We start from the raw sequence: 19,053 nt of genomic DNA on the forward strand, positions 1-19,053 counted from the left end.
ATTAAATGAATATTAATTTCAAATTTTGGCACAGGACCAGCAAATTCGGGGGTTGGGGACAAGTTTATAACATCGACCCCAAAAGGATGAAAAGCAAAGTTGACCTCAGTAGAATTTGAACTCAGAACATAAAGGCGGACGAAATGCCACTAAGCACTTTGCCTGGCATGCTAACATTTCTGCCAGTGCACCGCCTTTAAAAATAATAATATTGACTTGGTTTCTTAATATCTGACAGCTTAATGATAGAAGAAACGATTACTTAACACTTACTTGATTGACTTGGTAATAAAATCATCAGCAACACTGAAGATAGCACAATTTGTGAAAGTTAGTTCACTCCCCGGGCACTTGTCAATAATATATGGCTGTAATAAACAAAAAAAAAAAAAAAAAGATAAGTTTTTTTTAAATGAATTTTAAAGGAAAATAGTTTATCAGGAAAATAAAATTAATATTGCGGAGATGTATTTGCATAGCAAGTGACCTGATCTGAGATTGTGTGCTGGAACGAAAACAATTGCAGCGTGGAAGGTGTTTATAAGCCATTTAAAATAACACACAAAAACCATTAGATTCACTTCAACATTTAAATTTAATTTGTCAAAATATTTTCGTCGTTTTGAGACCGCGAATCAGGCAGGAAAATTGAGAAGACTGTTATCGAAACTAGCCAAGATCAACATAGATACAAGACCCCAAAATCAACATAAAGGCAATACCACCATCAAACCAATATCAGTAGTGAAGCATAACACAGATTCAAGATTAACACAAACATCTGAGGTTAATAAAACAAGTACCAGTAATGATACTGGAAGTAGTTAAGCAAATTCAAATTTAAAAGCCCCAGGGTATGAAATTTGGGACTAAAAGACGTCTCATATGATACGAGAATAAAAGCCAGCTGTTAAATTTGGCTTTCCAAGAACATGGCCCTCACACAAAAAGTAGCAGTAACAACAGCAGCAATGGTAGTGGTGGCAGTGCTAGTAGTAGTAGTAGTAGTAGTAGTAGTAGTAGTAGTAGTAACAATAGCAGCAGCAGCAGCAGCAAAAGTAACATTATTGGTGGTGGTGGTGGAAGTATTAATAATAGTTAAATAATTAAAGAGATATAAGGCTTCAAATATCCTCTTATCCCCATCAAATCCTGTAGCTAAAAGTGTTAACTAAGCTGAAACTAGTGATAAAAGATTATATCTCACATTTATATATGCTTCTCAAAAAAACATTAAGCTCTTGCTTAATTGCGTGATGATCAGGAACTTAACTTTTAATACTTTAATTATTTATTTTTTCAAACTACAAGGATCTATGAAGCAAAAGGAGAACTCTGGCTTTTTGTAGTGTTAAGTATGGCTGTGTGGTTTAGAAGTTTTTACAGCAATTTGAGCAATTATTTTCCTTCTAGCACAGTCTTTATTAGACTAATATCTTGTGAGTGGAATTTTGGTAGATGGAAGCCATGCAGAAGCCTTACTATTTACCATTTACAATGTGAATTAAATTCAGCAGATAAGAGACACACCTCTCCCAAAATAGGAAATTGGGCTGTGGCTGATAGCTTCTCATGTAAGGAATATTGAACTCAGCTCAACAAGTCAACAGCCTACCGGGCTGTCATTGCTTCTGCTTACAACGGTGAATTATCAGGTCATCCTATAAGTTCTGTCCGAATTTTGAATAAAGAAAACAAGTGATCAAATGTTATAGTTAATTGAAATTTTATCATCAATGTACTTTCCCTGATTATCTATGATTTCCTTCCATCTATTTACAAGCTTTTTAATCCCATCAATGTAAAACTTTTTTGGTTTCAAAGCGAAGAACTCTGAAATACCATAGATGGTAGTGTGGAAAGAATGGTTGGTGTGTCAGTGAGAGAGAAGCATAGACATAGCCTTGCACATACAAGAATATCTGAGCGGTATAAGGATATTTTTGAGGTAATGAGTGAGTCTTCTTGAGTACAGCAAGATACCAGTCTTCTCAGTCCTCTGTAAGGTGCAACATCCTGAGATCAACCATCAATACTTCATCCCATGCCTCTCTCTCTCTCTCTCTCTTTATCATCATCACCATCATCATTTAGCATCTGCTTTCTATGCTGGCATGGGTTAGATGGTTTGACTGGAACTGGTAAGCCAGAGAGCTATACCTGGTTTCAGCCTGATCTGGCATGGTTTCTATGGTTGGGTGCCCTTCCTAATGCCAACCACTCCAAGAGTGTAATGGGTGCATTTTACATGCCACTGGCATGGGTGCTTTTTCATGTCACCAGCATCAGCCATGACTACAATTTCACATAGCTTGATGAGCCTTCTCAAGCACAGCATATTGCCAAAGGTTGCTATCACTTGTCATCACCTCCATGACATGATTGTGCAATCATTTCCAACAGACATCAATTGAAGATACATTTCATCTGACTATCAACTACATCAGTCTCACATATGTGATCAAGTTTGCGAAAGTCATGTGCTGCACTTCATATTAAACAATATGATATTTAGATCTTATAAGCATTAATCTGAGACAAGCACACAAGCAGACCTGAACTCTATATCTACTACTTATAAGGTTCTGTTTTACTGATTATAATATAAAGAACTGGTCATTTCATTTCTCTTAGATTAGGTGCTTAAATATATTTTGCTAATTATTTTAAAAGTGCAAGCATCATTCTAAAGTAAAGCATCTTAATTTTGTGTGTGTGTGTGTGTGTGTGTGTGTGTGTGTGCGTGCGTGCGTGTGTAAAATAGTTACAAGCCTTCCCCTGCTATGCTAAGAAACTGATCAATTATCTTTTAGAGATAAAGATAGCACAGTTAAAAATTTAGGCTGCATAATGGATGTGTCTTATATGAGGAAAGAAATGGCTGGTGTTCTGTAGTTCATTGAGTACTATTGCTACCCGACAAGTGATATGTTGTCGAAGTGCAATCTGAAGATTGTTGCTCATGCTGAGTATATAATTTTACATTGGTAATCTTCATAAAAGTAATAAAAGTTTCTAAAATAGGCAAAGGTATTTGGGGGTGTGAAGGTGTAGACTGATTAAACCAGCCCCAGTACTTTATTTAATCATCTCAGAAAAGCCAAAAATCAAAACTGTCCTTGGTTGGATTTGAAAAAAAGAACTTAAAGAGGCAGAACAAATATCTGAAGGCATTTTGTTTGAAGCTCTAATAACAATAATAAAAGGAACCATTTAACTTAAAAACCAGTTCTTTTGGCATATCAAAAACATTAGTTTATAGAATGTTCCTTTTGCTTCCTGTCATATTGTATGTTTAAAAGATACATATATATTTACATTAACCTTTCTTTTATTATCCTATAATAGATTATACTATTATGCATCAGAATTTTGCATTTCACATATTTACAGCAAATTCACTAATGCTCTGCCGTATCTGTTAGAAGTCTACTGCACTTCACTGTATCCTTTATAAGTCTACTACATTCCAATGCATCTGTTTGACATATCTACTCAAATATACCTGTCAAAAGTTAGATGCTGACCAATTTTCATAGGCTGGACGTATTACACTTTTAGAAGTTTAATGTTTTGAATATTGGTTTTGTTGTATGTTTAATGATTCCACTGAAGATCTATAGATATCAAACACATGAGAAACAACATGACTGATAAGTATAAAGACAGTTGAAATAAAGAGTGAAAGACAATGAGATCAGGTTTGTAGTTGTGTAAGATCACTGGGAAAGAATAATAGTTATCAAAATTCAGGAGTGGAATTGTGTGTCCCAGAGGAAAATGTAACAAGGATCACCAAAACATGGAGTGTTGAGTAGGAGAGATGGTGAGGAAAAGTGGAGGGAGAGGTAACTGTTAGAAGTAATCATGGCGTTGAAGTTAACAACGATCATGTGTATAAGTAGGAGGGAGGGATTTAGCTTAGCAACATGTGTATGTTTGAGCAGGCTACCAAGAAAACTGTGTTGATACAAGTGGGAATTAGCAATAGATGTGAAACAAAGTGGTAGTAATAGTGGAAGATATTGACAAAAAAAAAAAAAAGGAACAACTAATGCTTTAACTACAACAGCTTTTATAATGAAATCTTTTAAATAAAAGAGATAAAATAAAGGTTATAGCAGTTGTGGTTGCTTTAGTCCTGATTTCATGTTTAAGAAGAAAGAGGTTTATTTTGAGAAGCAAATCAATACATACCAATATATCAATAATTCTACACACGCCCACACATACACAAGCAGAGTTGGTAGACATTAACACACAGACAAAAATATAACTACACATACAAGGGAAGAAACAGGTGTACACAAGAAACAAATGCAATGTAAGGTGCCAAAATTGAATGAAACCAGAAGTTGGTGAGAACATTTTTGAAATTACAAGACCTACTATGTATACACACACACACACACAAACATATATATATATATATATATATATATTTGACAGGAATGGCAACAAAAGAAAGAAAGAGACCTTGATATCATGTTAATAGAGGAATTTATCTATAAAAATATGTGACACTTATTCGGTAGCCATGATAAAACTCCGAGTTTCGGATGCCGGGGCAGAAACCCATGCTGCCATCTCTTCAGTTATCTGGCCATTGAAAACTTTTCAATGAAGAGATGGCGGCATGGGTTTCCGTTTTCAATGGCCAGATAACTGAAGAGATAGCAGCATGAGTTTCCACCCTGGCATCTGAAACTCAGAGTTTTATCATGGCTACCAAATAAGTGTCACATATATATATATATATATATATATATATATATATATATATATATATATAATTATATTTATACACACACACTGTTGTTATCTTTGTTTGGTAACATATCCATGAAAGTTTCAAAAATGATATATTCAAAACAATATATATATATATATATAGATGAGCAGTTTTGTAACTACATTGAGACATAAATATGGCATGGAAATTTCATCTTTACACAGTATTTCTGGGAGAAAATCTACTTGTGTGTATTCATGCATGTGTAGGGAGCAAACATGATTGAATGATTAAGACATTTACTTTGCAATCATGTGATGTCTGCTCCAAATCCCAGCATATGGCACCTTTAACAAGTGTCTTGAACCATAGTCTCTTGTCAATTCATTCCTTGAGAGTCATAGAAACTGTGAGGAAGACAGTTTGATAGACTGTATATATGATACCAATAAACCTAAGAGCAAGTCTTGTCACACATTGTGCCATGGACCAAGGATGGATTATGATAAGGGTATAACTTTTTTGTGGAATATTCAGCCACTCGTATTATTATTTAATGACTAAATTGTCTAGAATACTCTTAGTTATAATGTATGGAAATATATAATATATATATATATATTACAGAGGCAATGACTAGTGACTGAGACCTTTGGCGATATGCTGTGCTTGAGAAGACCCATCAAGCCAAGTGAAATCGTAGTCATAGCTGATGCTGGTGTCATGTAACTGGCACCCATGCTAGTGGCATGTAAAAAGCACCTTTCAAGTGCTGGACCTCATGGAAACGAAGTGGCTGATGCCAGTGGTACATGAAAAGCACCTTTTGAGTGTTGGGCCTCATGGAGACAATGACCGAAACCTTTGACATTATGCCATGCTTGAGAAGACCCATCAAGCCTGTGGCAGATACTGGGATCACACAAATGGCACACGTGCCGGTGGCATGTAAAAGCAGCTATTACACTCTCGGAGTGGTTTGAATTAGGAAGGGCAAACAACTGTAGAAACCATGCCAAACCAGACTGGTTTAGCCTTCCAGCTTGCCAGCCCTGGTCAAACTGTCCAACCCATGGACAATGGAGGCTAAATGATGGTAATGATATATATATACATATATAATGTATGAATGAGACATAATTCTTGGCCCATCTAGGAGAGCAGTAACTCTCAACAGGTACTGACCCAGAGCATGACAACCATCTAACTTACACCAGTATGGACAAGTAGATGTAAAATGATGACGACGATAATGATGCCATGTTTAGGGAGGGGTGAGTGTGTGCATGTGTCTAATTATACGTATATTGCAGTAGCACTATAAAATTGATCAATCATCAATTTCTCTCTCTCTCTCTCTCTCTCACACAGACACACACACACACATACAAGTTATATTAGTCAAACAAAAACTGGACTCAGCACTGGAAACTAAACACCCCATTGATTTGACAGTGTTGCTTCTATTTGGAACCGTTAGCTGTTTTTACCTTACAGCACTTATTTACAGTTACATCGGGCCAATTGGGATTATATACTGACTTTCAGTCAACTCAACATACATTTTCTTACATATACATAAGCGATCCCTCAAGTAGCATAAATCAAACATGCATTTTATTCAGTAGAGTACATACATTGAAGTATAAACCCTTGCTAAAGAAAGTTTAACTTATTTCATTAAAAGCATTTATATTGTGTTCAAGTCAACAATGGATTTATTGCAGGTTTTCAGTTAGTGTTACATAAGGGCTTTGTCTTTAATGGAAAGATAATGTTAATAGTTTACGATATATAATTATTTTTCTTTCTTCCTTATTCTAATCAACTATACTAGTTTCAATGCTTTCTTTTCCACTAATACTCTATACAATACACATTTACTTATGATATACACTTTCTTTTAACACATCCAATATAGTAATATCTTTCCTTCAAGAAGTTACTACTGAACAGCATTATGTCTTTGATTAAAAGCTCTGTTTAATAAAACTATTGCACTCAGGTTGGTAAGTTATTCAATGTACGGACTAGTAATCACAAAAAGTGACATTAATTAATTATGCACAATAGATGCATTGGTTCATGGAGATAACCATATGAGAATATGTTGTGTTAAACATTTTTAATACTATTGAGTTTTATACTCAGGAAACTACATTGAAAGTCAGTATGAATTTTAGTTTTCATACTTAATAAATATGCTTATGCATATTCCAGCTGTAAACATTCCATCTTATTTCAGATATACTGTATCGACAACTACATTATCCAATCTGTCCTGTCTTTTTTATGTCACTAGAGTGTGATTTAAAGGAAATTTAGTTAGTATTTCTTACAGGCTGAATAAGCATTCAGACCTCCTGAACTTCGTTGTTCTAAAATGGAAAATTTTGTGAGCTGAAGACTTGATGGTAATTGCAAAATCTGCTGAAGAACTGCACAGGAAGTGTGAAACAGAAAGTAAGATGGAATCAGAAAACCTGACATTAACAGACAAGGAATAAAACACTACTTATCAAAAACCACCAAAATCCAGAAGAAACAGAGAACCAGCCATGTTCTGTATACAGGAAGGAAGAAAACCAATACTGATAGGAGTTACTTACCCAAGATGCAACACAGTGGGATTGAACATAGAACCACATGATTGCAAAGCAAACATCTTAACCACATTGTTATACTTACATCCACTTTCATTTTCTATTTATTTTATCTCTTAACTAGAGTTTACAAATTCATATATATACCTGCTTTTAATAATTTGCATAAAAAAACTCATCATTCTAAATGTATTTATTTATTTCATATTCATATCCAATACACCTGACAATTTATCAAGCATACAGAATTTATTAAATATATTGATTTATATTTTATTAGCTTCTTTATTTTTTTTATATATTCAAATAATATCTACTTTGACACTTGAACACACACTATATTTACACTTACACATAAAATTGAACAAACTCTCAATTTCCGTTTGTATAAATAATGTAGAATTGTTTTGATGACTTTCTATGTAAATTCTTCAAAAGTACTTAAAAAATCAGTAATCACTAGAAAAATATACCTCACTCTTATATGTATCTTTAGTATAATATATGTAGTAAACTAAACATTTCACACATACATCAAAAATATAAAATAAATATTATACCCATGCACAAAAACAGTCTTTATTTTCTATTACAACTTAGAATTTGAACAAAAGCTGCATAAATTACACTGGACAACAAAGATTTTGCTACCGGGTTAAAAGTATGTGTTTTAGACTAAATCAAGGATGCTGATTCCGAATCCACATTCAGAATTGTTCTAACAGACATGTATACCCTTAACGTAGTTCTCGGGGATATTCAGCGTGACACAGTGTGACAAGGCTGACCCTTTGAATTACAGGCACAACAGAAACAGGAAGTAAGAGTGAGAGAAAGTTGTGGTGAAAGAGTACAGCAGGGTTCACTACCATCCCCTGCCGGAGCCTCGTGGAGCTTTAGGTGTTTTCGCTCAATAAACACTCACAATGCCTGGCCTGGGAATTGAAACCGCGATCCTATGACCATGAGTCTGCTGCCCTAACCACTGGGCCATTGCGCCTCCACGCAAGTTATGTGTAGCTGAAAGCTCACACATCTTTATTAGATCCAAGAATTCTACCACACTACTTAATTCCTGGTCTGAAACTTTTAGTAAATGCGAGTACATCATCAAACTTCTTTTGTCAAACTGGAGGACACCTCCCTCTCCAGATTGAGTAGTTATCCCACAGACTTTGGACTCCTCTCTGCTATATTATTCTACACCAATTAGATTAATTATGATTTCTACAAACAAAGAGGATGCATATTTTGGTTTTCTTAGTTTTCTTTTCTTTCTTCTTGTTCCACTTTTTGCATCAACCTTCCTCTTGCTTTTTTTTTTTTTTTTTTCCCACAGACCAGCATGCTGGCTTTCAAATAAGTCTAATGAGCTTGAAAGATTGTTTGGAAGTACATGGCATGTTATATAAATCTGCCAAATTAATATATCTCTATAGCATGAAACTCTAAGTAGCTCTTTTTAAAATTCTGTGTATATTAAATGATATTTGTCTCTCACTGGATGAATTACATTTTTTTTATTGATCTAACCTATAAGGAACAGTAAACTATACACATACATACAGACACACACACACACACACATGAACTTTATGTTTGAGGTGTCCCATTTCAACCTTACTAATTTCCAGAAGTTATTTTTCAAAAAGTAGTTAGCATTTAAATTTTATCAATAAATCAATACTTTAGAATTTTTTAATATCTTTTAAAATACTTTTTTTCTCTCTTAGAAAATAGTAACATATTCATCCAAGATGCAGTTAGTAGAAATAAGATTATTTTATTGAAAAGTTGTTTATTTTCTTTTTTTTTAAATTAAGTAAAATTCACATGTTACAGCTTAGAGGTGTGATTACAAGATTTGAAACTGCAGTTTGTTGTAATGCTTCCTTGTTTCCATATAGCCATAAATACAGATAAATGGTAGGTGTGTGTGTGTGTGAGGGAAGATTCAAAGCACTTATCAGCTTTTATTAAGGCGTCTTCATAGCACGAGTACTTGATGCATCAGCAGTGCAACTACTAACACAAACTTAATATGTTAATGAACACTGAGATAAAAATTTATCATGGAAGCCTTATTAAGCAAACTATGAGGTTTCTTATTAAATTTTCCAAAGTAACAATAAACAAACTTTTGAGCAGTATTTCTTATGGAAGCACAAAGGAACATAATTTTAGTACAGCAAACACTTCTACATACAACAGCAGATGCCTTAAACTTTCTAACAATCTGCTTTTCATATAAATTAACAATACGTATACATTTATCATTATTGCCTCATTTGTACCCAGTTGATGCAGATTGGATACGTTCAATACACATGTTTTCCTGTCATGTAAAGACATGAAACTTACACATGCTTCCTAGAGTGTACCTCCAACATAGAGATAGGAACCCTTTATAGCCAACAATTTCCTTAAGGACATATTAACAACAGTTTCTTAAATAGCTAGAAATAGCAGCTAAACCTCTCTAAAATCATAATCTATCTTAAAAAAAGATATGATGTATTAGATATTATTGCCTTCGACTATATCATTAAAAACACATTTGATCATAGATCTGCTTGGTCAGAGCTGACCTGGGGTTAAACAACAAGTATTATACTTCCCCCACAACCTTTGCCACCACAATGAATTAGACTACCAACTTTATAGAAACTAATTTGAGGTATCGTGTTCAGTGACAAATGAAAACTACATTGCACCCAACTGGCTATGACTTCAGATAATTAATTAACAAAAACTATCCAATAAACTGCTTGGATAAAATTGCTGTAATGCTAATCAATAAAGAAAATAACTGTATAATTTCCTTTGCTAATAATCTAACAAGTGCTACACTAACTAACCCTTGTACAATCAACATCATGGCCAAACAGTAAGAAGTTTGCTTTGCAATCATAAGATCCTAGGCTCAATCCTATTTCATGGTATCTAAAGCTTCAGGTCAACTTTGTGAGTGAAAACAGGCAAACAGAAATTTTGTAGAAGCCCACTTGGTGGATTGTACTTGCAGTTTAAAGTCCAGCTTTGACATTCACAACATCACACTGATTTTATTTGAGAATTATATCAAGGGTACACGTGTTTTGTGGAATGTTCAGCCATTTACATGCCAATTCAGTGAACTGGTACGGTAGTTGATTGATTAACTGAAACCCATAGTTGAAACTGACTATGAACCATAACCTATGTAAAATACACAACATTCCCTAAATTTGTAGCTTCCAAAATGCTTTATTTGCTATATTCCACTTCACTGCAGTCTGAAATCTTTGATCTTTCCAGATGTGAAATTCTCTGAGATCTCTGAAAAATCAAGTGATACTTCTTGTCCATCTATACACATTGTGCAAGAATTCTATAATAGGGATATGTGCATAACCAGTTTCTAAACTGCCACAGATGCTAAAACGCACATTATTTCACACACTCCATAGAGCAAATAATACATCTGTTTTTCAAGGAGACAAGCTCACAATTTGAATCAATTAATGCCTTGCATCGTACATACTACTTTATTATAGCAGGCGTATTTGTCACCTAACCCAAAATATATGTTTGCATATATTTATATTTGTGTGTGAGTGTGTATATGTATCTATGTAAGTAATACCAACAGAAATACAAGTACTTTGGTTATAAATTTTTTATAAGCAATCTCTCTAAACTACGAATGAACATGTTTTCTGCGTTTGTTATTCACATAATAAGATACACGTTATAGTGGATTTAGAAATATACTCATATGTTGAAAATAAACATTTTTGTATTAGCTGTTAGATGAGATGCAGTCTATTTGTATTGAATTAAAAAATAATAACTGATCTAAGTCAGTTGTTCTTGATCAATATTTCTCCATTTTCTGTTTAGTTTAAATTTGATACCCGATGAACTCATGTTTATCATTCTCATTACCTGTAATCTATGAGTATATTAGGAGTATAGTAAGGACACAAAAGTTTGTAGTTTAGCTCTAGATTATATCTCATAAAGCAAACCTAGTATCAAAGACTTTCCAACTGTCAACATCCATTTTTACTTCTTTATTTTTAATTTTTAATAAAAAGATTTTTTTTTTTTTTTTTTGTCAAGGGACAATAAATTATGTCAAGAACTACATTGTCTAATATATTCTATTTTTATTAACTCTTTTATTACTATATTTCTGTTGAAATATGGTAATAAAAATAATTTTTAAATAAATGAAAAATTTAGTAAAATAAATTTGTCGTTAAACTGATGTTTGAAACAAATTAACATATTTTGATTGTTAGTTTTAAGTTAGATCACTTTAGCATGTAAATTGGCCATACCTGACACTTTTGCATTTAAACTGGCCATATCTGGCTTCTTACACCTACCCTACAATGCCATTCTAAAATGAAACAATTGAAATCTTGAATCTACAAGATAATGCACAATTGATTCAAAACAAAGTGAATAAATAAGCATTATATTTGACAGAGTAAGCCGAATGCTAAAGGATTAGACAGGAAGTTTGTGACACAACTGGAAGTAGTCTCAGGTTGGTTGGTATTAAAAGAATTTAGACACTTATATGTAGTGATGGGAACAATTTCATTGTTATTTCTTTTAACCCTTTAGTGTTTAAACCGGCCATATCAAGCCAAAATTGTCTTCCTGTTTTATGCTCAAACCAGCCAGCTCTGACCTCTCACACCTACCCTACAAAGTCATTCTAAAAATAATCAGGAACATCATCAAAATCTCAGAGTTACAAGATGCTGTACAATTAATTTAAAACAATGTAATTAAACAGGCTTTACATTTGACAGGGTAATCTGAATGCTAAAGAGTTAAACAACTGCATAGAGAGAGAGTTTGGTTGCTGCAGAATGTTACAATTTTGTGTGAAGAAGTGAACAGTGACACCCACATTTTAACCCAAATATCTAGCTGACAAAGTTGAAAATACAGTTGAACATAATCAGACTGTGAAATCTACACTCATTTTAATGTCAACTTAAAGACATAGATCATAAGTTCAAATTTCCCACAGGTATTCTACTGATTGTACACAGAACAGTTTATCCCATCTTGCTTCAGATCATCTAACTTCTGAAAATCAGCGCCAGACCATCAGGGAATGTTATCTGTGCTATACCACTGCTCTGTCCAGAAGAAGATTTAGTTCTCATCTACGTGAGTGTATAAAGATCAGATTAAGGCACTGGCTCTTAAGATTCCCTTGGAATTTAGGAGACAATTTATGTAATAGTAGTGAATATGGTTGAGATAGTAAATTGGATAACTAATGATAATAATAATCAGCTAACCGGTAGAATCACTGGCACGTCAGACAAAGTGCTTAGTGGCATTTTCCCAGCTCTTTATGTTCTGAGTTCAAATTCTGCCAAGGTTGACTTTGCCTTTCACTCTTTAGGGGTTGATAAAATAAGTATTAGTCAAGCACTGGGAGCAATATAATCGAAGTTCCTCCTCCCCATTAAATTGCTAGTCTTGTGTCAAAATTAGAAAGAATCATAACTATTAGTGTTGCTATTTAGATTATTATCAGATAAGTATTCTTTTGGTCCCTCCAGCTATTTCAGGACTCTATATATCTAAATGGCTTGCATCAAGTTTCCACTTCTATATCTTTCTTTAGTACATTCAGATATGTTGGTTAAGATATCCATTCCTTTGAAACTCATTTAGTGGGCTTCATAGCACAAGCTAGCTAAGAGCTCCTACTTTTCTGGTAGTGACCAGCCAGCCTCATTCTCCTGACGGCTGTTTCTTCATTTAACCCTAGTAACCTCTCCCACTAATGACAATTGTTGTTAACATACAAATTTTGTTTGATGTTAAGTACAACAGGCAGCATTTTGGTGATTAGGTGAAAGCAAAATACCAGTTGTATACTGAGCCAATGATATGAACTACACTCTTTCCTTTATATAACTCTGTCTGTGTGCTATGCAAGAAACAACCCATTTTATAACATTAATTATTCTTCTCTAAGGAAATTTCCATCACATCAACATAAAAAAATATTTCCCATAGCAACGATCACTTCTAGCTAGCTTTTTACTTATCAAAGTGCTACTCATTTTAAGTTTTAAAACATCTCTGTAGTAAGCTTTTGTAATTTACATTATGAAGAATAGGTAAGACATGATATCAAAGAAAAATGGTGAATGAAGGATTATACTATTTATATCTAATTGGACATTGTTAGTGCTAATACTTGATGGAATGCTGTTGAGAATGGAAGCATGAGAGATAACAGATGTGGACAGTGGAAGTGAAATAATGTTATTGATACATGGATGTATACTACAATCAGCAAGTAAGATTGGAGTCTAGCTGATAAATCCTGGAGGAAATCAAATGGAAATGAGCTTGGCCAAAAGGTTTTTCCCAGTATATTTTGTCACATATGAATAGTGCATTGTGTACATCACACATAGGAAAAGAGAAAATCAATGAAATGGACACTACATCAAAGAAGCATAATAAGCTATTAACATTTCTGACTAACAGTGTTATGTATATGACAGATGAAAATGGGGAAAAATAAACCTAAGTGAAGAAATAATATGGATTTCTCACATAATAATAAACCTTATAATATTGAATAATAATTTTTTCTAAAATGATAATAATAATAATAATAATAATAATAATTTTACATTCATGCTAACATGGTTAGGACAGATTGGTTTATACCCCCAGCATATGACTAGTATATATAGTTTCAATGATATTGAAAGGTTGACAAGCACAATTAATTTCAACAGGATCTAAAATATGAATACAAAGGGTCAGAAATGAATACCATAAAACATTTTCTTTGATGTTCCATCAATTCTGTCATACAAACACCAAAAAGTGAATAAATAGTGTAAATACACACAAAATCATTGCTTTACCATAACTATTCAGTACATAGTAATGATAGAACTAATAATCTAGTAAATGTCACTTCTCACTAAAAAAGAAATAAAAGAATCCTAACCAAATATTATAATTAAAGACAAAGATAACCAATTTATTTCATTGGAAATTTCACTGCTTTTCTATCAAGACATCTCATGCAAAGAGGTACATAAAAAATATCAAAACAAGGATCTTGAACTGAAAGTAAAAATTGGGTAGGGGAATACCACTTATAACAATAATAATGTGTGTATGTGTGTATATAGATGTGTGTGTGTGTGTGTATGTATACACATATATAATAAATGAAATGGAAAAAGTTCAATTCAGGCAAACTACAATGAACACTTATGTGTACGGATTTAATTAAGATAAAAATTGTCCAAAATAAAACATATATTGATAACTTATTTACATTATTTACATTCGACGGATATTTGTCCTCATCTTGTTTGTTGTTAACACGTTTCGGCTGATATACCCTCCAGCCTTCTTCAGGTGTCTTGGGGAAATTTTGAACCTGAGTTCTCATTCCTAAGGTATTTTTCGATGTTATTATTATTATTATTATTATTTTTGTTCAGGTCATAGCTTGGAATTGAACTCGGAATCTTGGGGTTAGTAGCCCGCGCTCTTAACCACTATGCCATGTGCTCGTGGCATAGTGGTTAAGAGCGCGGGCTACTAACCCCAAGATTCCGAGGTCAATTCCAAACAGTGACCTGAACAATAATAATAATAATAATAATAATAATAAAAATAACATTTCTATTATATTTTCTCTTCACTATATTTTCAATTCCTTTTTTAAAAAACCTTTTTAACTATAATCCTATACTTCATTATATTATAAGTGCTTATATATATATTTCTAATATTCATATATTTATAAATATATTTATATATATTTAATATATCAATATATGTTTTATTTTGGACAATTTTTATCTTAATTAAATCCGTACACGTGTTCATTGTAGTTTGCCTGACTTGAAATTTTTCTATTTTATTTATTACACTTGTCTAACGTCTCAGGTTCAACTTGACCACTTCTGTGCGGTCTATGTGTTTCATAAGAAAAATATAACTATATATATATATATATATATATAAATTGTAAATCCCAAAAATAATAACAAAACTACAAAGGATTCCGCGGTACACGTGTTTCAAGCTTTATATGTGTATAATTTACAATGTAAAGCTATCCTCAGCCGCAAAATTATTCCTCTCCCAGGAAATTATACCACCTCGGCGTTGAAGTAGGAAGAAAGGTGTGATGTAAGAGGTGAAGATCCTTTCGGTATTCTGTATAGTACTATACCTCGTATAAAAATGCTTACAATTGTCAAGTATTACCTCTAAATTTCAATTTACCTATATATATATATATATATATATATATATATATATAGATATATATATATACACACATGTACACACACATTATGGATACGTATATCATATATATGTATACACTATAGATATTCATTATATGTGCTATGATTGATTTAGTCCTTTATTTCTTTTTATAGTAAATAAAATACAGAGAAGACAAGCTTTGGGGTCCAATATATGCATGTGCAACCTATCCTAATACATGATTATGCACTTTGGTTAAAAATCATTATTAATGAACAGGAGAAGCAGGCAGGTACTATGGCCATAAAAAAAACTGCTGTTATCTATGCTCCATCATATATTGGTTTTAAACTTTAGCCAAGGCCCCAGTGCTCAACTGGTACTTATTTTATCAACCCTGAAAGAATGAAGGCAAAGTCAACCTTGGTGGAGTTTGAACTCAGAACGTAAAGACAAACGAAACGCTGCTAAGCATTTTGCCCTGCACCATAATGGTTCTGCCAGCTCACTGCCTCATCTGTGCTCCACCAATTATTGAGGGCAATAGAACAGCAGAAACAGTAAAGCATGAAATAAAATGACCTACAGTATTCATATCATTTTATGTTGAATTTGAATGTGACCAGATGTTGAATGTTGACATTCATCATTTGTGTTAATAAAATCAATACCAGTCAAATATTTGTGTTGATATGCATGATTATATTCTTTACCTAATATTTATGGCCTTCTATTAATGTTAGGTGTCATTGTTATCATTTTCATCATAATGGGGTTGGATTAGCAGAATCTTTAAAGTGTTTGTTAAAATGCCTTGTGATATTTGTTTCTACTATTTATGTTCTCAATTCACATTTCACAATGGTTGGTTTTACTTTTGCATCCTTCCAGGGTTGATTAAACACAGTATCAGTCAAGTACTGAGATTGAATTAACTGACAAAGCCCTTTCTCTCAAATTAGTGGCTTTGTGCCTAAATTAGAAACCACCAATCATCATCATCACCATCATTAATACTGAGGTGGTAAGCTGACAGAATCATTAGCACACCAGAGAAAATGGTTTGCAGCATTTCATCTGATACTGGACAAAATGCTTTGCAGCATTTCATCTGATACTGGACAAAATGCTTTGCAGCATTTCATCTGATACTGGACAAAATGCTTTGCAGCATTTCATCTGATACTGGACAAAATGCTTTGCAGCATTTCATCTGATACTGGACAAAATGCTTTGCAGCATTTCATCTGATACTGGACAAAATGCTTTGCAGCATTTCATCTGATACAGGACAAAATGCTTTGCAGTATTTCGTCCGGCTTTACACTCTGAGTTCAAAATTTTTGCCACGGTCAACTTTTATTGTTCCTTCTTTCAGAATCACTAAAATAAGTATTTGTTAATCATTGAGACTGACATAATCAAGAAACCTCCCCACCCAAAATTTCAGGCCTACAGTAGAAAGGATTATTATTCATTATTATTTTTATTTTTAATTTGACTCAAGTTTGGTCTTATTCCTGACAGGATTTATGTGGGAAGCAGGTTACTACCCGTAACCTTAGGTATCCACTTGCTTTCAATAGTCTTTCAAGTGCTTAGAACCCTCCTGATAATCTTCCCTAAAAGGTAAACTTTCTGTAGAAGAAATCAATAAGGAGAGAATTTGAATAACACCTGCGTTTAACTCTATATATATTATATATATATATATATATATAAATCGTGAAAAGAATATAACTACTGAAGAAGGATATCCTGAGCTCCATCCACTCATATACTTTACTGATATTGTTATTTCTTGTAGGATGTGAGGCTATGTCAACTCTCCTAAGGATTTAAACTTACCATGTTGTAAAATATAATAAAGTACAGCTAGGTGATTAATCCAGAAATCCTTTTTATTTCAGTAATTTCACCGCCTTCTTAATGATAATTCTTTCTACTTGAAATTCGGGAGGAAGTGGTTAGTTGATTACATTGACCACAGTTCTAAAAGAGTGCCTATTTTATCAACCCCGAAAGGATGAAAGGAAAAAATTGACCCTGACAGAATCTAAACTCTGAAAGTAAAGAATCAAAAGAAATACTGCTAAGTATTTTGTGCGATGTGCTAATGATTCTGCTAGCTCGTTGCTTCAATAATTATAACGGTTTCAAATTTTGGCCCAAAGTCAGCAATTTCGAGTGAGTGAGTAAGTCAATTACATCAACCTCAGTTCTCACCTGGTACATATTTAATCAATCACAAAAGGATGATTTCTTTCATTTGCTGCCAGGGTGAAGGATGAGGGGTAAAATACAAAGATAGACATAAAGTGTAAGAGTTTACATATGAGAAAATGATACAAAGAACAAAGAAAGTCTACACAGTGTATAAAACAAAGAGAATTATACATAGTGTACAACAATAAAAGGAAAAAAAGGGGGAAAAAAAAAAAAAAGATGATGTTAGTGATGAAGTCCTTCTAGTACAGGAGAAGCTCTAGGGATAATTGAGGAACCCCACTATCCAAGATCTTCCTGAATACCAACGGCAAGTGCCCTTTCCAATTCCTTTTTCCAACTCACAGAGAAGAAGAAGAAGAAGAAGAAGAAGGAGGAGGACTGTTTTAAATTTTGGCACAAGGGTAGCAATTTTAGTGGGAGGAGGTCAGTCGATTACATCGACCTTAGTACTTGACTGGTACTGTATTTTAACGGTCCTGAAGGATGAAAGGCAAAGTTGATCTCAGCAAGATTTGAACTCAGAGCATAAACAAGCTAGGAGTAATATCGCTAGGTGTTTCGTTTGACGATCGAACGAAGCTTTATAATAATAATAATAATAATAATAATAATAATAATAATAATAATCAGATAAGATAAATATTATTAAGAACGACAATGACAAATTTAAGAAACGGATGACGTGTGTTGTGTGGACCTTGAAATTTCATTTTTACCGAAGTGGGAAATATATCGAAGACAGTAGGAACGGTGTGAAACGTAAAAACTAAGATGTGAGATAGTGGGTGGGGTTACATAATGTATGACATTTCTATCATTCATCGTCACGAATATGATATTGATAAATCTAATAAAAGAGACTGTTAATGTTCATTTCTAGCATCAGCTTTATCCACGTCAAATAATTCTGTTCTGAAGTTGAATAAATAAATAAATAAAGAAAGAAAGAAGTGTTTTGTTTTATAAATGCTGGCCTTGTCGTTTATGTAAAACAAGGATTTACAACTCCACGGTGTTACGTGTGTTTGTGTTTGTAAGTGAGAGAGAGAGATAGCTTTAAATAGATGATAATATATGTATGTATAAGTGAGATCTATGTTCTCTGTATGTCAATGTATAAGTTGTTTAGCTCCGAGTCAAACCCGATCGAGTAGATTTATGATCCAGCGTATTCCAGCCGTGACCATTCCGTCTTTTCCAGACTAGATAGGA

The 19,053-nt window shown here is 33.3% G+C and overlaps 1 protein-coding gene across 2 annotated transcripts in view; it reads right to left on the reverse strand.

The window, feature by feature from the left end:
• LOC106877959 (vesicle-fusing ATPase) overlaps window positions 1–19,053 on the reverse strand; it is a 63,962-nt gene that overhangs the window by 42,478 nt on the left and 2,431 nt on the right. For both annotated transcript variants that reach the window (XM_052975029.2, XM_052975028.2), the window contains exon 2: window positions 274–368. In XM_052975029.2, coding sequence (XP_052830989.2) covers window positions 274–368 — 95 coding nt within the window. The remainder of the gene's footprint in view (window positions 1–273; window positions 369–19,053) is intronic.

Source organism: Octopus bimaculoides, chromosome 20, assembly GCF_046866305.1.
Source record: "Octopus bimaculoides isolate indiv1 chromosome 20, ASM4686630v1, whole genome shotgun sequence".
Lineage (NCBI taxonomy): Eukaryota > Metazoa > Mollusca > Cephalopoda > Octopoda > Octopodidae > Octopus > Octopus bimaculoides.